Here is a 12,159-nt window from a genome sequence, read left to right on the forward strand (position 1 = left end):
AGAAACAGAGTAAAATGGTGGTTACCAGAGGCTGGGGATGGCGGAATTGGGAAGATGTTGGTCAAAGGATACAAAATTTCAGTTAGACTAGAGAAATAAGTTCAAGAGATCTGTTGTACATCATAGTGACTATAGTTAATGACAATATATTATATACTTGAAAATTACTAAGAAAGTACATTTTAGGGATTCTTACCACACAATATGAGAAGTATGTGAGGTAATGCATGTAATAATTAGCTTCAGTAGCTATTTTACAATGTGTATAAATATAAAAATGTCTTATATCATAAATATATATAATTTTTATTTGTCAACTTTTTAAAAAGGTAAACAGAGACTCAACCCAGAAGATTCAGAAAGAGCCAGAAAAAAAAAAGGGCAACAACTCAAAGAAATTGTCAGAGAAAGAGAAATAGTACAAAGAAATTCCAAAAATTAATAGATATGAGCCTTCATTGGAAGGGACTCATCAAATATGCAACACACTGAATGAAAGAAGAATGGTTTGGAGCATGGGGATAAGGAATACTTTTCTGAAGAAGTGATATTTAAGCTAAGTCCTGAAGCAGGAGGAAGAGTGAGACAAAAGAAAACAAGGGGGTTTTAAAAGATTAACATTCCAGTCAGAGAAAAATGTTGAAGTCTGTGATGTAAAGGAATTGTGAGAAGCCGATGTTGTTACTATGTAGATTGAAAGCATATGTTGTGTCTGTATTAATGGGATACAGTTAAGGAAACAAGACTGGAGAGGCAAGCAAAGGGTCTGATTACACAGGGTCTTGTGAACAATATTTAATGTACTCATATCAGTGGAAACTCTTGGCAACAGTGAAAAACATAAAAGGCATTAAGTAATGAAGTGACAGTGACATGCATTCTTTTTAAAGAGCATTCTTCATTGTTGAGAATGGATTGTTGGTGGTGAAGAGTAGGTGTGGTGACATGTATTAAGAAATACAAAGTGAGAGATGTGAGATGGGCTAGCAGGCTTTTGGAAGAAGTGGAAGCAGAGAAAATAGACATATTTGAATTATTTAAGAGGTACCATGCAGGTGCTGCTGGATTGGATAGGGTAGAGGCGAGAAGAGAAATTGTCAAGGGTAATTCTCAGGGTTCAGCTGAACAACTAACTGGTAGAGTCAATGCCAAGAAGGAAAGTAGTGGAAGAGAAAAGGATTGGGAGGTAAGATCAGAAGTGCAATTTTCCACATGAGGATTTGAGTTGCCTGTGCGACTTCAAAGGGAGATTTGAAATCAGCACTTGTATATATGACCCATAGCTCAGAAGATGTGTGAGCTAAAAATATAAAATGCAGTGTTATTGGCTTATTTGTGGTAATTAGCTTTTGGATTGGAAAGGTTGCCTAATTAAAAGTCATAGAGTAAGAGCAGAAGAGTGCCTGTATTTATAGGAGGGACATCTTTCTTGAGTTCCAAACCCATGTATCCAGCTGCTTAGTGGATTTCCCATAAGCATCTTAAATATAAAGAATCTAAAACCATGCCCATGATCTTCCTTGTTGCTCCAAACATTTTTTTCTTCTTTAGTCCCTATTCTAGAGGGTAGATAGCAACCATTCACCCAAACCATCCATGCTGAAAGCCTAATAGTCATCCTTAAGTAATTATTTTCCTCACACTTTCCCAAAAAATTGGTCATCAAGTTCTGTCACTTTTACTTGTGACTACCTCGTCGAGTGGGTCACTGGCCCCTGTGCCTCCTGACTGGGAGACACTTCCCAGCAGGGGATGACAGACACTTCATACAGGAGAGCTCCTCTTCGCATCTGGCTGGTGTCCCTCTGGCAGGAAGCTTCCAGAGGAAGAAACAGGCACCAATCTTTGCTGTTCTGCAGCCTCCACTAATGATACCCAGGCAAACAGGGCCTGGCGTGGACCTCCAGCAAACTCCAGCATAACTGCAGCTGAGGGGCCTGACTATTAGAAGGAAAACTAACAAACAGCAGTAGCATTAACATCAACAAAAAGGATGTCCACACAGAAACCCCAACCAAAGGTCACCAACATTAAGGACCAAAGGTAGGATATATCCGCGAAGATGAGGAAAAACCAGCACAAAAAGACTGAAAATTCCAAAAACCAGAACGCCTCTCCTCCTCCAAAGGATCGCAGCTCCTCACCAGCAAGGAAAAAAACTGGATGGAGAATGAGTTTGATGAATTGACAGAAGTAGGCTTCAGAAGGTGGGTAATAACAAACTCTTCCAAGCAAAAGGAGCACATTCTAACTCAATGCAAGGAAGCTAAGAACCTTGAAAAAAAGAGGAATTGCTAACTAGAATAACTGGCTTAGAGAAGAACATAAATGACATGATGGAGCTGAAAAACAACACGAGAACTTTGTGAAGCATACACAAGTATCAATAGCAGAATGAATCAACAGAAGAAAGAATGTCAGAGATGGAAGATCAACTTAATGAGATAAAGCACGAAGACAAGATTAGAGAAAAAAGAATGAAAAGGAATGAGCAAAGCCTCCAAGAAATATGGGACTGTGTGAAAAGACCAAACGTTTGATTGCTGTACCTGAAAGTGATAGGAAGAGTGGAACCAAGTTGAAAAACACTCCTCAGGATATCCTGGAGAACTTCCCCAACCTAGCAAGGCAGGCCAACATTCAAATTTTGGAAATACAGAGAATGCCACAAAGATGGTCCTCGAGAAGACTAACCCCAAGACACACAATCATTGAATCACCAAGGCTAAAATGAAGAAAAAAATGTTAAGGGCAGCCAGAGAGAATGATCAGGTTACCCACAAAAGGAAGCTCTTCAGACTAACAATGGATCTCTCTGCAGAAACCCTACAAGCTAGAAGAGAGTGGGGGCCAATATTCAACATCCTTAAAGGAAAGAATTTTCAACCCACTATTTCATATCCAGCCAACTAAGCTTCAGAAGTGAAGGAGAAATAAAATCCTTAACAGACAAGCAAATGCTGAGAGATTGTGTCTCCACCAGGCCTGCCTTACAGGAGCTCCTGAAGGAAGCACCAAATATGGAAAGGAAAAACCAGTACCAGGGGATATCATCACTGATCCCACAGAAATTTAAACTACCATCAGAGAATACTATAAACACCTCTACACAAAACCAGTACCAGTACCAAATTGTAAAGACCATCAACAATATGAAGAAATTGCATCAACAGGCAAAATAACCAGCTAACATCATAATGACAGGATCAAATTCACACATAACAATAGTAACCTTAAATGTAAATGGGCTAAATGCCTCAATTAAAAGACACAGGCTGGCAAATTGGATAAAGAGTCAAGACCCATTGTTGTGCTATATACAATAGACCTGTCTCACGTGCAAAGACACACATAGGCTCAAAATAAAGGGATGAAGGAATATTTACCAAGCAAATAGAAACCAAAAAAAGCAGAGGTTGCAGTCCTAGTTTCTGATAAAACAGACATTAAACCAACAAACATAAAAAAGACGAAGGGCATTACATAATGTTAAAGGAATCACTGCAACAAGAAGAGCTAGCTATCCGAAATATATATGCACCCAGTACAGGAGCACCCAGATTCATAAAGCAAGTCCTTAGAGACCTACAAAGAGACTCAGTCTCCGACACAATAATAGTGGGAGACTTAACACCCCACTGTCAGTATTAGATACATCAACATGACGGAAAATTAACAGGAATATTCAGGACTTGAACTCAGCTCTGGACCAAACAGACCTAATAGACATCTATAGAACTCTTCACCCCAAATCAACAGAATATACATTCTTCTTAGCACCACATAGCACTTACTCTAAAATTTACCACATAATTGAAAGTAAAACACTCCTCAGCAAATGCAAAAGAATGAAAATCAAAACAAGCAGTCTCTCAGATCACAGTGTGATCATATTAGAGCTCAGGATTAAGAAACTCACTGAGAACTGTGCAACTGCATGGAAACTGAACAATCTGCACCTGAATGACTACTGGGTAAATAACAAAATTAAGGCAGAAATAAAGAAGTTCTTTGAAACCAATGAGAACAAAGACATAATGTACCAGAACCTCTGGGACACAGCTAAAGCAGTGTTTAGAGGAAAATTTATAGCACCAAATGCCCACAGGGGAAAACAGGAAAGATCTAAAATCAACATCCTAACATTACAGTTAAAAGAACTATAGCAGCAAGAGCAAACAATTTCAAAAGCCAGCAGAAGACAAGAAATAACTAAGGTTAGAGCAAAACTGAAGGAGATAGAGACACAAAAAAACCCTTCAAAAAAATCAGTGACTCCAGGAGCTGTTTTTTCTTTTCTTTTTTTTTTTTTTTTGAGAAGATTAACAAACTAGATAGACTGCGAGCCAGAGTAATAAAAGAGAGAAGAATCAAATAGACACAGTAAAAAAGTGATAAAAGGGATATCATCACTGATCCCACAGAAATAGAAACTATCATTAGAGAATACTATAAACACCTCTACACAAATAAATTAAAAAATCTAGAAGAAATGGATAAATTACTGGACAGATACACCCTTTCAAAACTAAACCAATAAGTCAAATCTATGAATAGATTGACAACAAGTTCTGAAATTGAGTCAGTAATTAATAAACTACTAACCAAAAAGAGCCCAGGACCAGATTCACAACTGAGTTCTACCAGAGAAACAGAGGAACTGATACCATTCCTTTGAAAACTATTCCAAACAATAGAAAAAGAGGGACTCCTACCTAATTCATCTTATGAGGCCAGCATTATCCTGATACCAAAACGTGGTGGACACACACACACACACACACACACACGCACGCACATACGCACACACACACAGAAAATTTCAGGTCAATATCCCTGATGAACATTGATGCGAAAATCTTCAATAAAATACTGGCAAACCGAATCTAGCAGCACATCAAAAGCCTTGTCCACCACGATCAAGTCAGCTTCATCCCTGGGATGCAAGGCTGGTTCAACATATGCAAATCAATAAATGTAATCCATCACATAAACAGAACCAATGACTGATTATCTCAATAGATGCAGAAAAGGCCTTCAATAAAATTCAACACCACTTCCTGCTGAAAACTCTCAATAAAGTAGGTATCAAAGGAATGTATCTCAATAATAAGAGCTATTTATGACGAACCCACAGCCAATATCATACTGAATGGGCAAAAAGTGGAAGCACTCTCTTTGAAAACTGGCACAAGAAAAGGATACCGTCTCTCACCACTCCTATTCAACATAGTATTGGAAGTTCTGGCCAGGATGATCAGGCAAGAGAAAGAAATAAAGGGTATTCAAATAGAAAGATAGAAAGTTAAATAGTCTCTGTTTGCAGATGACCTGATTATATATTTAAAAAACCTCATCTCAGCCCCAAATCTCCCTAAGCTAATAAGCAACTTCAGCAAAGTTTGTATCTCAGGATACAAAATCAATGGCAAAAATCACAAGCATTTCTATACACCAATAATAGTGAGCCAAATCATGAGTGAACTCCCATTCACAATTGCTACAAAGAGAATAAAATACCTAGGAATACAACTTACAGGGGGTGCGAAGGACCTTTTCAAAGAGAACTACAAACCACTGCTCAAAAAAATGACACAAAAACATGGGAAAACTTTCCATGCTCATGGATAGGAAGAATCAATATCGTGAAAATGGCCATAGTGCCCAAAGTAATGTATAGATTCAATGCTATCACCATCAAGCTACCATTGATTTTCTTCACAGAACTAGAAAAAACTACTTTAAATTTCATATGGAAAAAAAGCCCATATAGCCAAGCAATCCTAACCAAAAAGAACAAAGATGGTGGCATCACACTACCTAACTTCAAACTATACTACAAGACTACAGTAACCAAAACAGCGTGATACTGGTACCAAAACAGACATGTAAACCAATGGAACAGAGCAGAGGCTTCAGAGACAATGCCACACATCTACAACCATATGATTTTTGACAAACCTGACAAAAACAAGCAATGGGGAAAGGATTTTCTATTTAATAAATGGTGTTGGGAAACTGGCTAGCCATAGGCAGAAAACTGAAACTGGACCCCTTCCTTAGACCTTATATAAAAATTAACTCAAGATAAATTAATTAAATATAAGACCTAAAACCATAAATACCCTAGAAGAAAACCTAGGCAGTACCAGTCCAGGACATAGGCATGGGCAAAGACTTCATGACTAAAACACCAAAGGCAATGGCAACAAAAGCCAAAATTGACAAATGGGAATCTAATTAAACTAAAGAGCTTCTGCACAGCAAAAGAAACTGTCATCAGCATGAACAGGCAACCTACAGAATGGGGGGAAATTTTTTGCAATCTGTCTATCTGACAAAGGGCTAATGTTCAGAATCTATGGAGAACTTAAACAAATTTACAAGAAAAAAACAACCCCATTGAAAAGTGGGCAAATGATATGAACAGACACTTCTGAAAAGAAGACATTTATGTGGCCAACAAACATATGTAAAAAAGCTCATCTGCCAGGTGGGGTGGCTCATGCCTATAATCCCAGCACTTTGGGAGGCCGAGGCAGGTGGATCACCAGGTCAATAGATCGAGACTGTCCTGGCCCATATGGTGAAACCCCATCTCTACTAAAAATACAAAAAATAAAAATTAGCTGGGCATGGTGGTGCACACCTATAGTCCCAGCTACTCAGGAGGCTGAGGCAGGAGAATTGCTTGAACCCAGGAGGTGGAGCTTGCAGTGAGCCAAGATCATGTCACTGCACTACAGCCTGGTCGACAGTGCGAGACTCCGTCTCAAAAAAAAAGAAAAAAAGCTCATAATTACTAGTCATTAGAGCAATGCAAATCAAAACCACAATGAGATTCCATCTCCTGTTAGTTAGAATGGTGATCATTAAAAAGTCAGGAAACAACAGATCCTGGATAGAATGTGGAGAAATAGGAACACTTTTACACTGTTGGTGGGAGTGTAAATTGGTTCAACCATTGTGGAAGACAGTGTGGCAATTCCTCAAGGATCTAGAACCAGAAATACTATTTGACCAGCAATCCCTTTTCTGAGTATATACCCAAAGCATTATAAATCATTTAAAGACACATTCACATGTATTTTTATTGTGACACTCTTCAAAATAGCAAAGACTTGGAGCCAACCCAAAATGTTTATCAGTGATAGACTGGATAAAGAAAATGTGGCACATATACACAGTGGAATACTATCCAGCCAGAAAGAAAGGATGAGTTCCTGTCCTTTGCAGGGACATGGATGAAGCTAGAAGCCATCATTCCCAGCAAACTAACACAGGAACGGAAAACCAAACACCGCCTGTTCTCATAAGTGTGAGTTGAACAATGAAAACACATGGATACAGGGAGAGGAACATCACACACCAGGGCCTGCTGGATGGTAGGGGACTAAAGAAAGGATAGCATTGGGAGAAATACCTAATATAGATGATGGGTTGCTGGGTGCAGCAAATCACCTATGTAATATAGGTGATTTGCTGTTTACCTGTGTAACCTGTACGTTCTGCACATGTATCCTAGAACTTAAAGTATAATAATAAAATTAATTTTAAAAAGGTTTTAGAAACTGTTAAATATTTCAGAAACTGCCTCATTCTCAATTTGCCTGTTATCATTGACTTTTTTTTTGCTCTTGCTTTTTCTTTTCCTTACAACTGTAGTAGCCCATGAAGCAGTATCCTAAAATATGCTCGCTCTTCCCATGGTTGCCATTGTATCCTTTTAAAAATAAGCAAATCAGATATTTTGCATGAACTCCCTTCCCAGATAAAATTTACCATGACCTGCTTTGTACCCCCAAAATACTATTTCACACTCGCTTTTAATATATATCCCTCTACTAAACTATGAGTTTCTTTATTATATAAGTTTGCATATCATTTACATGCATTCATAAACCTAATACATAGTAGGTGCCCTCTAAATGCACAGATAGTATAGTACAGTGGTTAAGAGTTCAGACTCTTGATCAGACAGATCTGGGTACAAATTCCACTTCCAAAACATTGTAGCCATATGACATAAGAAGTGATTTAATCTCTCTGTGTCTGTTTTATCATCTCTAAAATTGATGTAATAGTAGTACTTGGCTTTCTAGAGTATCTGTGCAAATGTTGGCTATAATGATGACAGTACTTGGTATTGGATAGCAAATGAGGTATTTAGTCACTTTTTAATTCATAAGCTAAGATTTGAACATTGAGGACCTTCATGATCTGGCCTCTGCCTAAAACCCCTCTCTAACCTTACATCTAACAGCTCTCCCCCATATTTCACATCCTATAAACACTGCTGTATTAGTCCATTTTCATGCTGCTAATAAAGACATGTGAGACTGGGCAATTTACAAAAGAAAGTGGTTTAATGGACTCACTTCCACGTGGCTAAGGAAACCTCACAATCATGGCAAAAGGTGAAAGGCATTTCTCACATGGTGGCAGACAAGAAAGAAAACTCGTGAAGGGAAACTCCCCCATACAAAATTATCAGATCTCATGAGACATACTCACTGTCACAAGAATAGCACAGGAAAGACCTGCCCCCATCATTCTATTACCTTCTACTGGGTCCCTCCCACAACATATGGGAATTGTGGGAGCTACAGTTTAAGATGTGGGTGGGGACACAACCAAACCATGTCAACTGTGAATTTACATTGCCTACATGTGTTGTACACTCACTTCCCTTTCAGCCCTTGTGCTCTCTTCACTTGGAATGTCTTTCTCTACTTTATCTCCCTGGCAAATTTTTTAAGCCTTTAAGACTTCTAATATTACTCCCTAAAAGCAGCACTGTATGATCCCTCTTCTCCATACTCAACCTTGATTAGATGCTTCCCTGGGCTCCATAGAATCTTCTACATTCCTATGTTTTATCCGTATATATGTGAACTGCTTGAGAAAAGACTTTCAGCCCTGTAATCACAGTATTTAGCCTAATGCAGGTGGCAGGATTGAGTAAATGTTTATTGAACATATCAATACAGGAATAAATGAGTTTCTGATGCAGATAAATGTTTGGATTTTTATTGTTAAGTAAATGTCATACTCTATACCAAGAATCAGCAAGTCCACCCACTGCTTGTTTTCGTAAAGTATTTTGGGAACACAGCCATATTTGTCTATTCATATGTTGTCTGTGACTGCTTTTGTGCTGTAACATGAAAATGGAGTCATTGTGTTCAGAAACAGGGTGGCTCACAAAGCCTAAAATATTTACTCGATGGCCTTTTACAGAAAAAGTTTCTTGACTCCTACTCTTTGTAGGTAAATTGCTTTCCTTTAAGTAATGTTTGGAAAGGACAGATAAGGTTAGCAAAATGGCTGTTTTCTCCCATGGCGTATAAAAATGTGGCAGTGTTCCTTTTTCTTACATTTATTTTTTAAACAATCATATTTTGTTTAACACTCTGATATTTTTTAACTGAATAGGCTGGAGCAAGCTTTTATAAGATGACTGGCCTGGGTCCTTTGCCTCAAGCGCTTTATAATGGTGAACCCTTTAAGCATGAAGAGATGAATATTAAAGAACTAAAAATGGCTATTCTTCAAAGAATGATGGATGCATCTGTATATTTACAAAGAGAAGTTTTTATGGTGGGTAAGCATTTATGAGCGAATACATGAAGAATAATATAAATGATACTTTTATTAAAAATTTATTTTAATGATGGTAGTTAATTTGGTAAAAATTTTCATTCTGATCGTTTAGTAGTGATTTTTAAAATGATACTTTTAGCTGCTTTTGCCATGCCACCCACCTCGTGCAGAGATTGTGGTGCAGAGGGGCCCTTTATACACCATGCCCAGGCAGATCTTCAGGAATCTGGAACACCCACCCTCCTGGATTAGGAGTTTAGGCTGCCCTCTCCCTGCTCAGCGAACTTGGAGCCAAGGAATTTTCCCAGCTCCATGCCTAGGCACACCTTTGGACACCTGATGGTTGCCCACTAGATTATCCCTCAATATTGTCGCTTGTGCTTGCTATTGGGTGACCTACAGGCAGGCCTGCTCAGTCTGGCCCTGCCCATCTTGCCCACTATGGCTGGGCAGAGAGCCCAGACCACTGTACACCCTACAGATCAGCCCATTGCCTTAGACAGCAGAGAGATTATCCCAGTAACAAAAACCAAGTGTATACCCTGCCATGTTGGCCTCAGCTGGCTTTTACTCATAAGGGCTATCTACTGGCTGGTAGGTCAAACCACACAACCTAAAATAAAATTAGCTGATAGAAATGCATAGGGCTATAGAAGCATCATGTAAGGAATTTCAAAATACCATTGAAGGCTTTATCAATAGACTGGACCAAGCAGGAGAAAGAATTTCAGAGCTTGAAAACTAGGCTTTTGAACTGACCCAGTCAGGCAAAAATAAACAAAAAAGAATTTGTGGTTCATACCTGTAATCCAACCACTTTGGGAGGTCATTTCAAGAGAATCGCTTGAGCTGAGGAGTTTCAGACCAGCCTGGGCAACATAGTGAAACCTCTTCTCTACAAAAAAAAAAAAAAAAAAAAAAAAAAAACTTAAGATTTAGCCAGGTGTGGTGGTGTGTGGCTATAGTTCCAGCTACTCAAAAGGCCGAGGAGGAGGATCACTTGAGCCTAGGAGATGAAGGCTGCAGTGAGTCATAATCATGCCACTGCACTCTAGCCTGGATGACAAGGTGAGATCCTATCTGGAAAGAAAAAAAAAATTTTTTTAATGAACAAAGTTATCAAGAAATATGATATCAAGAACAAAATTATCTAAAGGAATCAAACATACAAATTATTGGCATTCCTGAAAAGGAGTAAAAGTAAACAACCAGAAAAACATATTTGAGGGGATAATTCAAGAAAAATTCTCTAATCTTGCTAGTGAAATAGATACTCAGTTAGAAGAAATTCAGAGAACACTGTGAGATACTATACAAAGTGAGCATCATCAAGGCTTATTATAGTCACCAGACTGTCCAACCTCAGTACTGAAGTCAAAAAATCTTAAAGGCAGCTAGAAAAAAAATGTCAGATCACATACAAAGGGAACCCCGTAAGACTAACAACAGACTTCTCCATGATCTATTTTCAGCATTCTTAAAGAAAAGACATTCCAACCAATAATTTTGTATTCTGTCAAACTAAGCTTCGTAAGTGAAGGAGAAATAAAATCTTTTTCAGACAAGCATTAAGGGAATTCATTAGCACTAGACCAGCCTTACAAGAGCTCTTTAAGGGAGTTCTAAACATGTAAATGGAAGAATGATACAAAAACATTCTTAAGTACATAGCCCACAGACCCTATAAAGCATCCACATGATAAAAACTACAAAGCCAGCTAAGAGCTTCACATAGGATCAAAACCTCATTTACTAATACTAACCTTGAATATAAATGGCTTAAGTGCCTCACTTAAAAGGCACAGAGTGGCAGTTGGATAAAAAACAAGATCCTTCTGTCGGCTGTCTTCAGGAGACCTATCCCATGCATATGACACCCATAGTCTTAAAGGAAAGAGTTGGAGATAGATATATCATGTACACAAAACAAAAAAAAGCAGGAATCTCTATTCTTACATAAAACAGACTTGAAACCAACAATAGTAAAGAAGGGCACTTCATAAAGTGTTCAACAGTAAGACTTAACTATCCCAAACATATGTGCACCCAACATTGGAGCACCCAGATTCATAAAACAAATGCTTCCACAGCTATGAAAAATCTTAAGACAGCTACACAGTAGTAGTGGGAGACTTCAATTCCCCCACTTACTGAACTAACCCAGTCATAGAAAAATAAAGAATTTAGGCCAGGCATGGTGGTTCATGCCTGTAATCCCACCACTTTGAGAGGGCAGTCCAAGAGGATTGCTTGAGCTGAGGAGTTTGAGACCAGCCTGGGCAACATAGTGAAACTGCTCTACAAAAAACTTAAAACTTAGCCAGAAATGGTGGTGTGTACCTATAGTCCCAGCTACTCGAAAGGCTGAGGAAGGAGGAAGACACCAGACAGATGGGTCTTGTTTTTTATCCAACTTGCCACACTGTGCTTTTTAAGTGAGGCATGTTGGCCATTTGTATTCAAGGGTAATATTGGTACATGAAGGTGTAACCTATCAGAAGTTCTTAGCTGGCTACTCTGCAGTTTCTATCATATGTTAAACACTGACAGTGTTAG

The 12,159-nt window shown here is 38.5% G+C and overlaps 1 protein-coding gene across 9 annotated transcripts in view; it reads left to right on the top strand.

The window, feature by feature from the left end:
- UGGT2 (UDP-glucose glycoprotein glucosyltransferase 2) overlaps positions 1 to 12,159 on the top strand; it is a 224,766-nt gene that overhangs the window by 107,324 nt on the left and 105,283 nt on the right. For all 9 annotated transcript variants that reach the window (XR_012514308.1, XM_003928205.3, XM_074387527.1 and 6 more), the window contains one exon: positions 9,436 to 9,600. Coding sequence is in view for 8 of the 9 variants with exons in the window: in XM_003928205.3 (XP_003928254.3) it covers positions 9,436 to 9,600 (165 nt within the window). In the remaining variant the exon portion in view is untranslated. The remainder of the gene's footprint in view (positions 1 to 9,435; positions 9,601 to 12,159) is intronic.

The sequence above is a fragment of the Saimiri boliviensis genome, chromosome 16 (genome assembly GCF_048565385.1).
Source record: "Saimiri boliviensis isolate mSaiBol1 chromosome 16, mSaiBol1.pri, whole genome shotgun sequence".
Taxonomy (NCBI): domain Eukaryota; kingdom Metazoa; phylum Chordata; class Mammalia; order Primates; family Cebidae; genus Saimiri; species Saimiri boliviensis.